The sequence below is a fragment of the Sorghum bicolor genome, chromosome 3 (assembly GCF_000003195.3).
Source record: "Sorghum bicolor cultivar BTx623 chromosome 3, Sorghum_bicolor_NCBIv3, whole genome shotgun sequence".
Taxonomy (NCBI): domain Eukaryota; kingdom Viridiplantae; phylum Streptophyta; class Magnoliopsida; order Poales; family Poaceae; genus Sorghum; species Sorghum bicolor.
This window is the reverse complement of record NC_012872.2, coordinates 66,399,753-66,418,116: the sequence shown is the minus strand read 5'-3', so window position 1 is coordinate 66,418,116 and position 18,364 is coordinate 66,399,753. Positions and strand designations below refer to the sequence as shown.

Sequence of the window (18,364 nt, the reverse complement as noted above, 5' to 3'; positions counted from 1 at the left end):
ACGCGTACGCGCGGCGAATCACGGCGCTCACCTTCCAACCGGACTTGACTCCGCCGCGGATTCCCCGCCAGATCTCATTTCTCGCCCCAACCCTAACCGCCGGGCGCCGGCGGTGGCCATGATGGCCACCGAGCCCTCGTCCCCGGTGAGCCCCGTCGAGGACCTAGACACACTACCCCTCGAATCCTCCTCCTCCAGTGTCGGTGTCGCGGCCACGACCGACCCCCTGCTCCGCCCACCTCCTCCTCCCTCGTCCACCTCCTCACCCACCGCCGGCGAGAACCACGGCGTGTTTCTGGACGAGGAGGACGAGGATGGGGTGGAGGACTTCACGCCTCCCCCGGCTCCCCACACCGCTGCGGCCGCGACGAAGTCCCGCGAGGCGTCGCCGGGGTTCGCTGAGATCACTGTCTCCGAGCCTAGGAAGCACGCGGAGCCTGCGACCGGAGCCGTTGGCGTCATTCCAGGCTCGGCCAACTACGTCTCCTACCTCATCGCCACTCGGGTGCCCGACGGCGGCGAGTTCCGCGTGCGTCGGCGCTTCCGCGACGTCGTGGCGCTCGCCGACCGCCTCGCGGAGACACACCGTGGCCTCTTCGTACCGGCAAGGCCCGACAAGAGCATCGTCGAGGGGCAGGTCATGCAGCGGCACGACTTCGTGAACCAGCGGTGCGTCACGATCCAGCGCTACCTCCGCCGCCTCGCCGCGCACCCCGTTGTCGGCCGCAGCCCGGTCCTCCACGCCTTCCTTACCGAGCCTAGCGGTATCCCCACTTCGGACGGTGAGTCCCCCAGGTGGAGCCCTGAGATGAGTGCTGCCACGTCCATGGCTGCTGCCACTCCAGTGACGCCTACGAAGAGTGGGAGGGACTTTTTTGGGGTGTTCAAGGACCTGAAGCAGACAGTAACCAATGGGTGGGTGGCAGTAAGGCCACCTCCAGTGGAGGAGGAGATCGACAAAAAGTACCTTGTGCACAAGGCCAAGCTTGAGGACTTGGAGAAACATCTAGTGACAGCATCTCAGCAGGTAACTGCATATTTTCAAAGGTTTAATTTGCATGCTGTAGACTCTGTCTCTTGTTGTCATTACTCATTACAAATACGTATTCAATACAATTGTTGTTCTATAGGCAGAAAAAAAAAACAGGATAAATGAATAAAGTGATTAGCTTCTGAGTGCTTGCTTGGAGAAGCCCGTACACTTGCATTTTGTTACTTGCAGAAAGATACATTTTATGCATCATACTAGTGTAAAGTAAACTAGCTAATCTACTACCATGGCATCATTTGCAGGCAGAGGCATTTGTTAAAGATTATGACGATCTTAGAGCAACGACAGGTTTCTTGGGAATGTCATTCATCAAACTGGCTAAGTTTGAAAAGGAGCAGGCTACGTGTAGTTCTCAGAAAAGACGAGCTGCTGACATCAGTAATTTTGCCAGTGCTGTTGTTAGAACTAGCAGATCACAGGCAAAACTAAATGCTGAAATTGTAAAACATCTGGTAAGTGGGGCGACTTGAGTAAAGGAATATTTGCTTGGACATATGCTTTTAGGATTATTGTTTTTTTCCTTTTTATTTTGACATGTTCTATGCTTTTGCAGGGCGTTATCCATGAGTACATGGAGACAATGGCTTCTGTTCATAACGCTTTTAATGCTCGTTCCAATGCTTTGCTTCGTGTGCAAAATTTGTCAGCAGAACTATATTTCTTACGTACCCGGGCAGGAAAACTTGAATCTGTATCATCGAGAGGAATGGATCAGGAAAGACCAAGGGATCAGAAGATAGAAGAACTGAAAGAAACAGTAAGAGCCACGGAAGATGCAAAAGCACATGCACTTAAAGAATTGGAACTTATCAAGGTATGCCATCCAAACTTATGAAACAAAGAAGGTGTACATTATGGGTGACAAACTGACAATTTTAACCGCAATATTTTTATTACTCAAACAGACCCACAATTATTATCTATTATTCTGGAAGGATACCAAAAATATATTCATAGATTATTCAGTTTGCAGTACATTAGGGATATAATGTTTAGATTATTTTGTAACATGATGCCTAACACTAGCTAATGCTATATATTTGGATAATCCGCTGAAGCAGCCCGATTAAATCTATTTGTCATAGATGTTCGTGCTATGGAATTCTCATTAGCCAACACTTCTTTTGACCATGTCCAGTTAATATTTTTCCAAGTTAAGCTCACAGAAGCCAGAGCGAACGAGAGAGCAGCTGACGTGTTGCTAAGCAGCCAAGAGTCCAGATTGTCTGATTCTAGCTATTGTCATGTTCGAGCTGTGGTGGAAGTATCAAGAATTTTAGAGTACATGCATTGTTAATGAATTCTCTGTTTATCTATTGACCTTAACATTTTAAAACACATCCTACTGCAATTCAAATGCTAGGTTATGCTATCCTGTTGACAAGATTCCTTTAAGAAAAACCATGTAGGCACAATTTTTTTGTGTGGAATAAGTGCTTTCATTAAAGTATTATAAATGCTAGAGATTTCTATTCAACCCTGAGAGTAAGGTTGCATCCATTTCAGGTGATACAAAATTACTGGTATGCATTGCACCATCAGCATTTATGTTTCAACTCATAGTCCAACTCACTGTTTCATCCGGAGTTTTGAATCATAGAAACAACTTTTGCAAGTACTTGGGAGTTGGAACAAGGTTCCACTGTTGTATTTTAAATCCCAGACGTTGCATTGCAGTTCAACATGGAGTATTTATGGTGTTTCTTTTTTTATTTTATTTTATGGTAATGCAGGAAAACAACATGAATGAAATTAAAAGATTTAACAAGGAAAGGCGCCAGGATTTGGTGGAGATGCTGAAAGGCTTTGTATCGGATCAGGTAGAAGCTCTCAACTTCTTATGGTTTATGTTTTGGGTTGTTGTTCAGTTTGCAGTACATTTTTAGTTCTTTAACAAAAAGAAAAGATTAATTTATCAGTTAAATAATCAATCTACTGTATTGTTACTGTAGACTTATCTTTGTACCTTCATGTTTTTTAACAGTAGCATTTGCCTGCTATTTGAACAAAAGGAAAAACATGAGTGCTAAATGCTAGGTCTGTTGTGCATTTTTAGCTCTTTATAAAAGGCAGAGCGGCTTCCATTGCTCCTGAAAAAGATAAGGCTATGTGAATTTTGTGTTATTATATGTGTGCGCGGTGCGCGTGTCCATGTGTGTATTGGAGGGAACAACCAGGAAGCAGAACTAGAAACCTTCAAATGCAGTCTCAGCTTAGCTGATATGCTGGAAAGCTGTGGAGTTAAGACTTGTGCGACCATTTGAATCACCTAGATCTAGTGTTCATCTGTACATTGGTAGACAACATCTTCGTTCTAATTGTTCTCCTGAACACAATCATTACCAATCAAATGTGTTGCCCTTATTTTACCTCAAAACGATATGCATTAGCATTATGACCATTTCAGTTTTGCAAACCCTTTTGATTGAGAAGAAACAAATTTTCTGAAAGTTAACATCAGACAGTTTAGCTGCAATTTATGAAAATTTTCAGTAATATGAGTGTACAATGTACTGTTCAGAGACAGTACCTTTGCTATCTTGCATCTGCTTTTGGGTGCAGAACGCTCACCTAAACAAATGTCATCAACGATGCATGTGAAATTAGTCAATATAACCATGGAATGATGGAAGCTACTGAAATTTGGATCTCTGAATTTTTTTTTTTGTTTTGTTTTCTGTTGCTGTGTTCAGGCCACATACTCAGATCATTTTGCTAGCATATGGACAAAGGTAGCAGAAGAAACAAAAGGATATGCAAAAAGCAGCAGTTGAAGTAGGATGTACATATACAGGTGAATTGGAGCTGTTATTGTGCAGCGTGAACATAGGTACACCACTGAGAATTATGCAAGGCTTATACGCAGACAAGACCACACTCTCCATCCCCGAAGGGACACATTTCTATGGATATTTCTGGGTATTGGTATCTCCAGTTGTGTACCCGAATTTTTTCAGAAAATATATAGTATTACCATTTTCTGTGGCCCTTTTTTCTCAGCCTGGGCTTCATTTGAGTTTTTCCCTGTGCATTTACATGGAATCAATTGAGTGAATTCCCTACCTTCCGAGATAACGAGATACATAAATGAGATCTCTTTTTTTTCCCCCTTCATGAGCTGTTGCACGCTTGTGCTTACATACTTTGTCTCTCTCTCGTTTTTACTTCACATATCCTCATGTTTTCTTTTACCCATTTTTGAGGAAATTTAGCTATGTTCTGTAAAATCATTGTCTTCCAAATTGGCCTGAAAGATCTTGTTGACGTGCAAGGCCTAAACTCAAATAGTCACGCGAGTGACTAGTCAATACTATGGTGGCCCTGGCGCCCGGCGGTTGGTCTCCGAAATCCGAATCGCGGTACACCAACTGAGGGCCACGTCTATCCAAGAAAGGTGAGCCACTCGTCTTGCAAAATGCTGACTGTACATGACCGTGAGCTAGTGGTTGCTGTGACACCTTGGTGTCCCTTTTGAGGCCATCGGCTTCACCATCACTGCTTATCCTCTACACGTAAGCACCAGTTTTGTTCCGTTTCGGTCCTGTAACTTCTGATCCTTCTTCCGAAGATTTCTCTCTCGCTTCCGTCGTGCTTTCCGAGCACATAGGCTCCAAAACCCACCACAAATGGAAAGAACAACCGCGACCATGAAAAAGCCGCCACGTTTGCGCCACAAGAAATCCACCCAAAAATCTAGCAGCGTGAGGCTGTGCTGCTTGCTGGCGCCGCCGAGCAGTGCATCAGTTTCGTTGCCGGTGAAAATCCAATTGAAACTGGTGTCGCGCATTGCTCTTCGCCCAGCCTCTACTAGTGACAGAAACAAACTTGAAAATCCAACTGAAACTGGTGATGCGTAACAAACTTGACAGAAACATGCTTCAAAGTTCAAACCACTACTGATGCAAAACAACCGAGATTTCGAAGAGTCTTGAGTCTATTACCAACCACCACAAAGCTGCTCCGTGTTCTCTGAGCCCTCCATTTCACCCCCACCACCGGGCACCGGCGCGGGCGCGCCTCGCCGCCCCCGCCACCGTGTCAACGCGCGAGAATGCTGCCGCACGCGCCATGCCGAACCCTGGGGGCCTTCAGGTGCAAACCGCACCTCCCCACCAAGCCGCCGCTCCTCACCTCCACCCCCACCTCCGCCTCCACGCGCGGCCGCCTCTGCGCCACCGCCGCCGCCGCCGCCACACGCCGGGGCCTCCTCGTCCTCGTCCCCTCGCTAGTCGCGGCGTCCACCGTCCTCCAGTCCCTTCCCCTGGCCGCCTCCGCCGCGGCAGGCGATGACAAGCCTTCCCCACCGCCGCCGGCGCAGGCGCAAGCCGCACCCGCCGCTCCGGCCTCGCCTCCGCCTCCGCCTCCAGCGGAGGAGCCGGCGCTGTCGAGGGTCTACGACGCCACGGTCATCGGGGAGCCCCAGGCCGTGGGGAAGGACGCGCGGCGGAGGGTGTGGGAGAAGCTGATGGCGGCCCGGGTGGTGTACCTCGGCGAGGCCGAGCTCGTCCCCGACCGCGACGACAGGGTGCTCGAGCTCGAGATCGTCAGGAAGCTCGCGGCCGGATGCGCCGAGGCCGGGAGGAGCATCTCCCTCGCGCTCGAGGCCTTTCCCTGCGACCTCCAGGAGCAGCTCAACCAGTTCATGGATGGCAGGTAGTTGCATGGGTTAATTAACACAACGAGCCTTACCACTTCGCTAGTTATATGACAAGTATGAATTCCTCGATGTGATGTTGCAGTTGCCAGTTTGATTTTCGTACATGTAGAGAAGTCAGGAAATGGCTTATTTGGCAAGAAGCAAAACCATGGCTCTGCTAGGATAACTTCGCTGAAAAGCATGACTGAAATTATTGTTCGCTGATTTGTTGTAAGAGAAGAACACTATTCATTTGCTGAAATAGTACGGCTCATAAGACAAGCGACAGGGCTAAGCTGTATATATAACTGGTAGTTTGTAATACCCGATTTTAAGGACAAAACAAGATATGCACCATATGTGAGTCTTAGAGGTCAAATCTCACATATAGCTACAAATAAGGTGCAATATCAAAAGACAATGCATAAATTATATAGCGTACATAATAAATCAGAGATAATCTTAAGCATCAAACAACGGATAGACAACTTCAAACTTCGGGTATTAACTTCCCTCTACAGGATCCAACTGACTGGTTGATCACAAGCCCAAAACTTTTCCTGAAGGGTGTGGTGGAAATAGCAAGAGTGAGTCCATGTCGAACTCCACAAGTATAGCAACTAGATTGTATAGATCCCACAATCTCATGATCAATGTGACATAAATAATGTAGAGCATTAAACAATAAACAATGCACATCTTAACACAACAAGAATCATCACCCCTTAATGTAGATGTCCCCAAGGCCGCTCCTGACCGTGAGCTCGGCTAGTATACTAGTTTTTAACACTCTGCATAGTTTAACCCTGCCCAAGTAAACTGCTACTCTTAAGTTCCATCCTCGAGGGTTTGCTATAACTATCTGTATCTACTAGGCTACTCCGTGCTACTATTTCGAGTTTTCAACCATATAGGTTCCATGCAGTTTTAGCTCAACCAGAGTCCTATAATGTTGGTTTTATCTTTTGCCTACAGTTTTTCAACCTTTTCTGGTGGAGAAAGCCTTCCAATACTTCATGTGGATGAACTTGTAACAATTCTTTGTATTATGCAGAATTGATGGCAATAGCTTGAGGCTTTATACATCTCACTGGGCACCAGAGCGATGGCAGGAGTATGAACCCATTTTGAATTACTGCCGTGATAATGGAATAAAACTTGTTGCATGTGGAACTCCACTTGAGGTAATTAGTAATTGATTCTCACATGTGATTCAGGCATACTGGAGTCATAAGTAATCTTGTTCGTTTATACTTCTGAATTGTGGACTTGTATCATTCTAAAATTGTACTAATTTCAAATTGATTTGCATTTTCAAACGGGAAAGCCTTTATTTTTTGTACCATGTATTGTAATGTCTTTGCCTGCTTAAGCACCTCTGCTACATGCCTTTTCAACCCTTCCTAGTAAATCTCTGATATGAAGCATATTTGATATGTAAATGTAATATGTAAGCTTAGCTTACCCTAAATTACTGTGTGAATTATCTAGTGTTTTTTTCTTGACTAGGTGGTAAGAACTGTGCAAGCGGAAGGAATTAGAAGCCTTTCAAAAGCTCAAAGAAAGCTTTATGCTCCTCCAGCTGGCTCAGGCTTCATTTCTGGTTTTACATCCATCTCAGGCCGATCGTTGATAGACAAAATTTCATCAAATCGTGGTTCCCCTTTTGGCCCAAGCTCATATTTATCAGCACAGGCAAGAGTAGTTGATGATTATACCATGTCCCAGACAATAATGAAAGAAATTACTAATGGAGATCCTTCAGGGATGCTTGTTGTTGTAACTGGTGCGAGTCATGTTATGTATGGATCACGAGGAATTGGTGTTCCTGCTAGGATATCTAAAAAGATGCAAAAGAAAAAACAAGTTGTGATACTCCTTGATCCTGAGAGACAAAGTATAAGGAGAGAAGGTGAAATCCCTGTAGCTGATTTCTTATGGTACTCTGCTGCCAAGCCATGCAGTCGGAATTGCTTTGATCGTGCTGAAATTGCTAGAGTTATGAATGCTGCTGGCAGGAGACGTGAAGCTTTACCTCAGGTTATCACTCACTCTTTCTCAGTACGCTACCTGTAACATCTCGGGAGTAGTTATTAGTCTAAAGGCAAATGTAATCAATTCTGGTTGTTATACATGAACTGTAGAACAAGAAAATATTGTTATGAACTTATGATAACTCCTTTTCAAGTCTATCTTGCTCTGATAAGTACTCATATTTTCGTACATTGTAGCTGACGGAACTTCCTGTATTTCTATGACAGGATCTTCAGAAAGGAATAGATCTTGGTGTAGTTTCTCCTGAGATATTGCAGAACTTTTTTGACCTTGAGAAATACCCTGTTATGGCGGAACTGATTCACCGTTTCCAAGTAAGCAGCTCCTGTAGTCTTTATCTCTCACTCTTTTCCCTTTTATAAATCCCAAATAAAGGTGCCGCTTAGTACATGGTTAAATTGTTGAAACTTAAAGCTGGCCATTTTCTGCAGGGTTTCCGTGAAAGGTTGCTAGCAGATCCCAAGTTTCTGCATAGATTAGCTATTGAAGAGGGTATATCAATAACTACCACTCTTCTAGCACAATATGAAAAACGAAAAGGACGTTTTTTCGAGGAGATCGACTATGTTCTCACTGATACAATTAGGGGTTCCGTTGTTGACTTCTTTACAGTGTGGCTTCCTGCACCTACTATTTCGCTCTTATCTTTTGCCGATGATGGCTCTGGTGAGAGTGTGGAGCTTCTGAAAGGAATTTTAGGATCAGTGCCAGATAATGCATTTCAAAAGGGTATTGTTGGGCAGAATTGGAACATTAACCAGAGGTTTGCATCGGTGCTTATGGGTGGTCTAAAACTTGCGGGCGTCGGATTTATTTCTAGTATTGGAGCTGGAGTTGCTTCAGATGTCTTATATGGTGCCCGTCAGATTCTTAAACCTTCTGCAAGTATGGAAGTTGCACGCAAAAGAACTCCGATCTGGAAAGCAGCAACTGTTTATAGTTGCTTCCTTGGAACATCGGCAAACCTGCGATATCAGGTAGTTTGCCAAGAGCATCTTTCTGTTTACTCAAGTGATGGTTGCATATATTAGGACATATGTCACTGATGGTTAAAATATGTTGTAATATTACGTGCTGAGAATGGAAGTTGGTAACATCAAAATTAGGCCTTGCAACTGCAGCTCATCTGCAATCATTAACTCACTGGTGCATTAGATTGTCCAAGTAAATGCAGCTTATAATTTCCTCTATTTTTCACAACAGTGTTAACCTTTTTCCAATGAACATGATTCAGGTTATAGCTGGTCTGATTGAGCATCGGCTAGGAGAGGATCTGATGACCTACTATAACCAGCCACTTCTTGCTAGCCTGGTGTCCTTTGTTTCAAGGACAGTTAACTCATACTGGGGAACACAGGTTTACCACTTTTGCACTTTGCATTAACCCTATAATGTTTTGATATTTAAATTTGCACTTTTGAAGCTGGCTGAAAACCAAAAACAAGTGTTCTCCTCTTTCTTTGAACAAGAAACTCTACAGTCTCTTCCTTATTTTAGCATAGGACCAAAGATGTTAGAATAAGGTATGCTAGTGAGCAACTCCCCTATTCCAATTGAATGGTTTTTCAGTTTGTAGGCATAGTTAGGAGGCAACTTAGTCTGCTAGGCCACTAGCATTGGACTCTGGAACTGATTGCTTTAGTTCTGGCATTTTTATTTTGCCTGTTCAACTTTGCTACATGAATTTCAGGATGTATGATCTTAGGCTGGTCCTGATTTAATTGAGATAAAAGGAACCATCAGTACTTATCACAGTTTATTGTTGCTTCTTGAATGGCTTTTTCTTTTATTGATAAAATTCTATTGAATACCTTGGGAGTTGGGAAGGAAATTAAAACCTTGCATTACAATAGATTGATATGATGGAATTCCATGATTTACTGATGGTAGTATTTGCACTACATCTCGCTGTACTGACACCATGTTTCTTGCAGCAATGGATCGATCTTGCACGAGCTACAGGCGTGCAAAGTACTAAGAAAGAGCTGCCTTCTCCTGAGGTTTCAAGCGCAACTGAAATGCCACTGCTAGAATGTGGCACGACCGAAGTACAGAAGGTGGACGACAGCAGTAATAACCAATCAAATGACTTGACATAGTCACCTCACAGTGTCCTAATTTGTTGCGGCCATACAAACAAAACACAGAGCAGCTTCCTTCCATGACACACCAAACATGATACAACTGTACAGGCATACAGACGAGATGTCCTCTTAGAGCCAGACTGAAGCTTTAGCCATCGCGTCATGTGGAGAGACAAATCTGAAATTCTGAAGAGCAAAGCTTTGAAGACTTTCACATCGTTATGATCAGAAAGCCATTGTTACACCCCTCATGGGGTGAATACAGCTTGTACATTATCAGACGAGATCGATCGAAGAATTTTTGAATCCTGTACAGCATTTTACACGCGAAATTTGATCCAAAACATTACTGGAGATTGTCATATGGCAAGGATCAGGATTGTCATTTGTGAACTGTGATACGCCTTGTATGCACTTGAATCCAGAGTGCATGTGTAATTTTTATTAGCCGTGCGGACTGGGCGACGGTCTGATGTTTCCTGTGGTATTGCTATGGTGTGATCAAACCAGACCCTATGTGGTCCTACCAAACAGCAGGCTAAACTGCTTTCACCTCTGCCTTTCCAACGCTGGTGAGTGGTGAACCATGGCAAATCACACACCGTGAACTCGGACCAGGCGACTTTCACCCTGCAGCAGATCTGATCCCAGGAAGTCAAATTCCAACGCCTGAGATTTTTATGCCTGCCAGGCAAGTTTGCCTGATGTCAAACCAAACAGGCTAGCTTCACGTGGAAATTCTTCCTCGTAAACGCGTGTCCAGAGTACAGAGCACTGCACTTGTGAAGCCGCATGCATCCCTCCTTATCTGACTAGATGGCCGTGGGAAGAATCCATTGCAGCTGCAGAACAGGAGATGTATTGGTTCGTTAAGAATCATCAGATCGCCCTATCTATGATCAAAAGTCTGAAACAAGAAGGACAATGCTCCAAACGAATGGGCATCTATCACCTCGTGCACAGGTTCTACCTGTTCCTTCAAATACAGCGCAGGCATCCATCCATCAGGGGGGGCGCAAGCCCCTCCAGATTCTTCAAAAAAAAATCCATCCATCAGGGCCGTCACGCTCGTGCAACCAACCAAACCAAGGCACCATGCGGTAGCCTTGTGCCGTTGCCGCACGAATCCAGTTCCCGAGTCTCATCAGCCATCCAACGGAGCACTGCTTCGTTTCCTTTATCATCACAGGAACCTAATAAAAATATGCTGTGCTGCATCACACTCTCAGGCACGGAGCCCTCTTGTGTTTGGACCACTGAAAAACATATCCAAAGCGCAACAGTAACAGCAGATATGATGTGACATAACCAGAGATCCAGGCACCGTGCGCTGCCAAATTGCCCAAGCGTATCAAAAGGGCCTTATCGCTTCAGCGGAAAATGGAGAAGAACCATGCATAATGCATCTCATCTGTTTTTACTCTCAAAAGTTAAGATTTCCGTTTTTTTTTTTGTTTAACGGAGCAAATAGACATACTGTACCATAGTTTTTATATAGGCTAGATGCTTGGAATCCATCACATGACATGCCCACGGCCTCCAGCTAGAGTGCCAGAGGTCAAAACTCCACTGTGAGGACAAGTGTGCCGTACTGTGCAGTGTACAGGCGTAAGGACAGCCAATACACTGACGCCTCACATCTTGCCAGGTTGGTTTGCCTGCCGCTGCCACATGTAGCCGAGGCCAGGCCGCGAGCAGGAGCAGGAGCAGGAGCAGTTCTCTCCGCGCGACGCGGATGGAGATAGAATAGTCCATAGTGCCTGCCTCCCTGGCGCAAAATGACGGATTCCATGGAGTATTTTGATCTTGATAGCGGGATTAGCGGAAACGATGGATGGTCTGTATACTGTACTAAATACTCCTCCTATCTGATATTCTGACGAACGAAGACGACGAGGCGGTCGGTGCCCGTACGGGTGGCGGTTGGATGCACCTCCGAGCCCGAGCCCGTACGAAACTTCGTCGCGGCTTCCTGTTCCAGTTCCTCACCGGCATCTCCACTCCCGAGTCCCGAGTCCAGCTATTTGGAGCTGCCGCATGCACGTGGAGACGGCGCACAGCTCGCCGTGGGTCCATCTGTCACTCACACGCCTCGCCTGCGCCTCTGCGCGCGCCGGCCTGACGGACGGACAGGTAGCAAGTAGCAGTGACGCCTCGCCGTGTTTAAGGTTACGCGGCGATCGCTTACCTGGATTCCCCAGCTGCCAACTTCGCGTTGATAGCAGCATCTATCCAAACCAATGTCACATGGAGTACTCGCTCATCCATAAATAGATACACATCTTGTTTCTTAATAAGTTAATTTTTTTTAAAAAATTTGACCAAATATATACAATAATATACTAATATTTATCATATACAATATGTATCGTTAGATTGAGCATTAAATATACCTTTATAATATACTTATTTGCATATATAAATATTGATATTATTTAATATATTTTTAGTCGAACTTAAAAAAGTTAGACTACTCGAAAAACGAGACGTGCATTTATTTATGGATGGAGTAGCTGTCAAGATGATCCAACTTAAATGTAAGGCTAAGGGCTCGTTTTGTTAGGAATTTTTTTGATTCTAGATACTGTAGCACTTTCGTTTATATTTGACAACTATTATCCAATCATGGACTAACTGGGCTTAAAAAATTCGTCTTGCAAATTAAAGACAAACTTTACAATTAGTTATTTTTTCTCTATATTTAATACTTCATACATGTGCTGCAAATTCGATGTGACGAGCAATCTTAAAAACTTTTTGGAACTAAACCAGGCCTAACTTATAGAGTGGTACATATATAATTATCATTATTTTGGGCATCGAAGTAATGTACTTTAACTTTGAACTCAATTTTAGATAGTCCAGGACCACAGTGCCCCCTAGCTAGTTCCACCTATAATCTAAGGGGCTATTTGGATCTTTTTATTTTAGAGGAATTGAAATCTACATAATGAATTAGACTATTTGGCTTGAAATTTGGCATTTCATAACTTTTTCAAGCTTAAAAATAAGCCTATCTCAAATTCATAGGGTGAGATATGCAAATGAATTCTATAGATCACTATGCTATATTTCTATTCTCTAACTTATAACACATTCTTTAACTCATTTCCCTACAATAGAAATGCAACGTATAAGTATTTTCTTATATGCCTATTGCCTAACAACAAATATACCAATATATTCTATATACAACTATATTAGCTTAATCAATCTATATCTAAACTATAATTATTAAAATAAATTCAATTCCAAAAATCCAAATGGGGCATAAATGGAAAATCCTTACGGGCATTAAACTTTCAACGGAACGATGGACTGACAAACCGATTCACCATGAGAGGATCCTATTGCCCAGGATAACACCACATACATTTCCCTCCTTAATATACATTACCCTCGTCATACCTATACGGTTTATATTTTATATCTAGCACTCATCTATAGGCAATGTTATCCTAAACGTTAAACGGTAAACAGTCGGTCATGCTTCGTTTAGCGTTTAGACTGTTTAGACGGTGTTTAAACGGATTAAAACGGTCTAAACGGTTTCACACAATATTACAAAAATATACATATTTTTAATGTAAAATCAATGATTCTATCATTTATACATATTTATGCAACTAAAAAACTATTTATTTTATTATGTATATATATTTATGCATGTTATAAGAATCAAATATACATATTTATGCATGTAATAAATCAATTTTACATATTTATAAATATAATCAATTTAAGTATACAAATTGTTGATATAAAGTTCAACTAGATTCATGTGGTGTTTGCCTAAACGGACGTTTAAACAGCCGTTTATCACGTTTAATACCTTTTAAAACCGTTCCGTTTAGGCCGTTTAGACCGTTTTTTCCCTTTTTTGACCGTTTAAACGGTCAACCGTTTAATTTCCTGTTTACCCCTAAACAAAACAGTTTGCCACCGTTTACCGTTTAATGACCGTTTAATCGGCCGTTTAGGCCGTTTAGGCGAACACTGTCTATAGGTCATCACAAACAACCCGGTGCCTATACAATACTAAGAAAGAACTACAGAATGTAGCACTGGTATAGATAGAATCGGATACATTAGGGGAAGAGACTAATAGTGTACATAGCACTACCCACTATAAAAACATGACCGGTTGACCTTTGTGGAACCTGAAAAAGTTTTGAGGCACTGTTTAATGAGCTGTAGCTTTTTTCAAAAAAAAAAAAACTCAAGAAGCTACTCCGAGGAAGTTTATTTGCTTTTAGTACAAAATGTAGCTTTTAGAATTTTTGTCTCCTTAAAAAAACAATCATGTTTGGGAAAGCTTCTAGCTTTTTTGAGCTTTCTGGATAAGCAAAAGTTACCAAAAAAAAATCCCCTAAACCACTACCGGAATCCGGCTCTTTGCCGAGTGTCTATTGGTTTGCCGAGTGTTTTTTTTCGGGCACTCGGCAAATAGCTTCTTTGCCGAGTGCTAAAAATAAAACGCTCGGCAAAAAAAAAAACACTCGGCAAAGAAAATTTTAAATAAAAATTTGAAGCCCTAAACAAATTGAAATCAAAAAGTTTTGAACTACAAAGTTGTATAACTTCTCAAGATCTACAATCTTTATTTTGGCCATTTCTTCATTTGACAAAGTGAAAATAAATTTGTTCACAAATTTTACATCTCTCTTATAGTTCCTACAAACTACAAGAGAGATATATAAGATTTATGAAAAATATTAGAATTACTGTGTGAGATGAGCAAATGATTAAACAACCAAAATAAACTTTATAGATTTTGACAAGTTATGAAATTTTATGATTGACAATTTTTTCATTTGAGTTTATCTTGTCATTCAAAACTGCGTTTTTATTTGAAAAATTTTAAATTTGATTTTTTGAAATTACCTCGGATGAAAAAATTGACTAAATAAACTTTGTAGGTCTCGAAAAGTTATGAAACTTTGTAGTTGATAACTTTTTGATTTGAAACCATGTTGTCATGCAAAAACTACGTTTAAATTTCTCAAATTTGAAATTCAAATTTTGTAAACAGCCTCGGATGGAGAAACTTCCTAAATGAAAATTATAGATCTCAAAAAGTTATGAAACTTTGTAGTTGACAACTTTTTGATTTGAAATCGTTTAGAGGCTCAAATAATCAATTTACATGTAATTAGTATCATATATGAAATATCGAAACAGATTATAATCACAATTGATGGTTTAGTCCAGTAGTAAAGGAGTGAGGTGCTTGAGCCTAAGATCGCAGGTTCGAATCCTGCTGCCGGCGCATATGCTAAATTCGTGAAATATAAATGGTAAAAAAAAAGATGGAGGCTGTAGTGGCCGTTGCTGGCAGGCTGCCCTCTCTCTAAAATAAAATTTTTTTCCCTATTTTTTGGATTTTTTTTATTTTTATCTTTGCCGAGTGCCCGATAAAAAACACTCGGCAAAGACCCCTTTGCCGACCAGAATTTTGCCGTGTGCTCTTTGCCGAGTGCCACACTCGGCAAAGGCTTTGCCGAGTGTATTTAGGCCTTTGCCGAGTGTCAGAAACACTCGGCAAAGCATCTGTCTCCCGTAGGAACAGGGACTGAGGCATGGGTTTGAAGGTGGGTGAGGTGAGCGCGTGCAAGGCCTTGTTTAGTTCACCCCGAAATCCAAAAAGTTTTCAAGATTTTCTGTCACATCGAATTTTGCGACACATGCATGGAGCATTAAATATAGACGAAAACAAAAACTAATCACACAGTTTGACTGTAAATCACGAGATGAATCTTTTGAGTCTAGTTAGTCCATGATTGGATAATATTTGTCAAATAAAAACGAAAATGCTACCGTACCAAAATCCGAAATAATTTCGTAACTAAACAATGCCCAAGCTAGCGTGGCGGTGCTGGTGGGATGGATGCCACGCGTGTTAGCATCAGCGCGTAGCCAGACACCAGAGCAGGTTGTTTTGTACTCCCTCTGTTCTAAATGGCCAGGTTTGCTAGGTCATCTTTGCAAAAGGCTTTACTTTAAACAAATGAAATGATATTTAGGAGGTTTTATCCATCTAGTCTAGTATAAAAATTGGCTTATCCTCTCTAACGACTTCTCTCGCAGATCTATTCTTTATGAACTAGTATTTAAAAATCCTGAGAATTTATGGCTGAGTACTGTTCATTGAAATCTTTTTAGATACAAGTACTATTCGTTGATTTGTTATAAAAGAAAAAACACTTTCAATTGAAAAATGCATCATGTGTGCCGATAATCTAGCACCTGAACAAACCACCACAAGAGCTAGAGAGGAGACCGTGAGACATCTTGTGATGATTCTTATTGTGTGTTCGTTGTGGCTACTCTTGGAATGTGTAAAGCCTTTTCTCTTCCACTTAATGAAGCACGTGCCATTGCACGCTTTCGAAAAAACAATATATTTTTAGTTTCTCAGCACATTAGACACCACCGTATGTGACGAAAATCTTGCCAATTTCAACTGTAAATATTTTTATGGTTGCCTAAGTCAATTCGCCAGTCAAATGGCTTCGTAAATTCTTGTGCACGTGGCAAGTCACAAATGTAAGACGGCTTTTGGTGGCTACAACCAACCAGAACCTAATTGCACGATGGACTCACTTGAATTTCAGCTGATGATGAAACAGTTAGATTTCTTTTCAGACCACGGAACGAGATGGTTTTTAACAAATATAGACCAAAATCTTTTTCGCAGGTTCTTTTTAGGGGAACGTATTGGCTTCGGCAATGGGCAAGATTGCAGCGGCATAATAATCTACGGTGATTCTCGCGGGACTACATCTAGAGACATCGGTTCTGCAATTTTTTTAGTTTCAATGGATAGTTATCTACATGACATATTGGTCTTGCTTAGTCTAAATCTTTTCTTATTTCAGTTATCCGTTTGGCTGAATGTAAAGCCTTTTTGCAGTCCGTGTGTAGTCTCACGCGAAACTTTATAATAATTGATGTGATTCTATTATCGAATAGATGAAGCTGGATATATCTATTATCTAAAAAAAATAAACAAATGCACATGAACATCAATTCAACTAATGATTAGGTTATAGGCCCGTACCTTTCACAGCCTGGTACGGTTCCGGTGCTACCCTTGTCTTGTCTCACCTTATCTATCTTGGAACAAAAATCAAGCAAGCCGATGTATGTATCGTCGCACGCACCAGACCACCCAGAGGCAGCTGTTTCGTACGCAACACGAGTATGCCGGCCCGCCGACGTGCAGTCCAGCGCGGCTGCGTCCAAAACCGCCGGAACCTTGAGGTCCCCCGAGATCCGGCTGCTCCCCCTCCCACCCGCCCAAAAATCTCCTCCGGCTCTCGTCGCGAGATCGCACGGCCGACGACGTACTCCTACGCGACGCGCATGTCCCCCCGCCCGTCCGTTCACCAACACCAACCACCGGCGCGCGCCCTGTCCCGTGGTACGGTGGCCGCGAGAGCGCGCGCCGAGCCGGCAGCTTGTGTCGCGCGCCCGCAGCTCTCGGACGGATTTGGGCGGCGGTTTGGCCGGAGCATGTACGTACTGTACGCGCGGTACGTCACCCGAGTCGATCAGCTGGGTCGGTCGGCGTGCGCGCTGCCACCCAGCACCTTCCGCTTCCAGCTTCCAGAGCTTCCGGTTCCGGCCACCGAACGTTTTTGGCGTGTCTCGAATCTTTGGCGCGCCGCGCGTAGATCAGCTTGGGGAATGTCACGGTGACTTCTCCGCCGTTAAAATTCCCTCTCTCCACTAGTCGTACTCGTACCCCACCTGAAACATATATTTGGGTTATTAATTAATAATAACAAGGATGCAAAATCACCATGCTTGTCACAAGAACATCGTGTCAATTTTATTTCTGAAGTTCACTCTGCTATCGGAATGTTCTCCTTGAGAACCATAATAACAGGGTAATCCGAAGGAGAGGATTACTCGTAATCATTGCGAATGGCTCCTTCGTGGCAGCTTCCTTCCTGGTGAGATTAATTAGAGAGCCAAGCTAATAAGACCATGCTGTTCAGTGCAAATTATTGGATTCATCATAATCTAAGGCGTTGCCAATCTGGGCGCTTGGGCAGCTACCGAAAAAACTATCGGAGATACGTCCAAAGGAATCTATTGGAAACCAAACAAACACGTATCCAGTGATGCAGAGCACTAAAATAAAAAGGGCCCTTACACGAATCCAGCGGGGCCCAGCGAACACGATGCACGGTGCCATCCTTTGTCCTGCAGCGCGAATATAGGATAGTTTTCTTTCTGGAGTTGATATACTTGAGAGGAAAAAAAACAAGGCCAGATGATGCTCCATCAAGAATGCTAGAACAATGATTATTACACTTTCATGTAGAATTTGTAGAAACAACCGAACCAAAATCAGTTATATTTAACCAAACTCAGAATCTAGAATCACCTATACTTGGAGATGATGATCCTGTCATCATGTTTGTAATGTACAAGGACCTCAAGAATTTACATAAAACGCTGCCGATTGTCGTCTTCTAAACGTGACATTGAGCTCTGCGCACCGCACAATTTCAAAGTTTTATGTACAAG

At 42.9% G+C, this 18,364-nt stretch overlaps 1 protein-coding gene across 1 annotated transcript; it reads left to right on the top strand.

Annotated features, from left to right (window-relative positions):
* LOC8085412 (protein RETICULATA-RELATED 5, chloroplastic) lies at positions 10-10,273 on the top strand. Its single transcript, XM_002458655.2, has 12 exons — positions 10-1,027; positions 1,294-1,503; positions 1,605-1,865; positions 2,785-2,871; positions 3,745-3,823; positions 5,026-5,704; positions 6,742-6,871; positions 7,197-7,727; positions 7,949-8,056; positions 8,174-8,719; positions 8,977-9,099; positions 9,677-10,273. Exons 1-12 carry the CDS (start codon positions 119-121, stop codon positions 9,839-9,841), a joined length of 3,828 nt encoding a protein of 1,275 aa, XP_002458700.2. The 5' UTR covers positions 10-118; the 3' UTR covers positions 9,842-10,273.

Coding starts and splice junctions, on each gene's coding strand:
- LOC8085412 (XM_002458655.2), top strand. CDS start 119: ATGATGGCCACCGAGCCCTCGTCCCCGGTGAGCCCCGTCGAGGACCTA. Junction 1,504..1,604: donor CTGAAATTGTAAAACATCTG/GTAAGTGGGGCG, acceptor ATGCTTTTGCAG/GGCGTTATCCATGAGTACAT. Junction 8,720..8,976: donor CGGCAAACCTGCGATATCAG/GTAGTTTGCCAA, acceptor AACATGATTCAG/GTTATAGCTGGTCTGATTGA.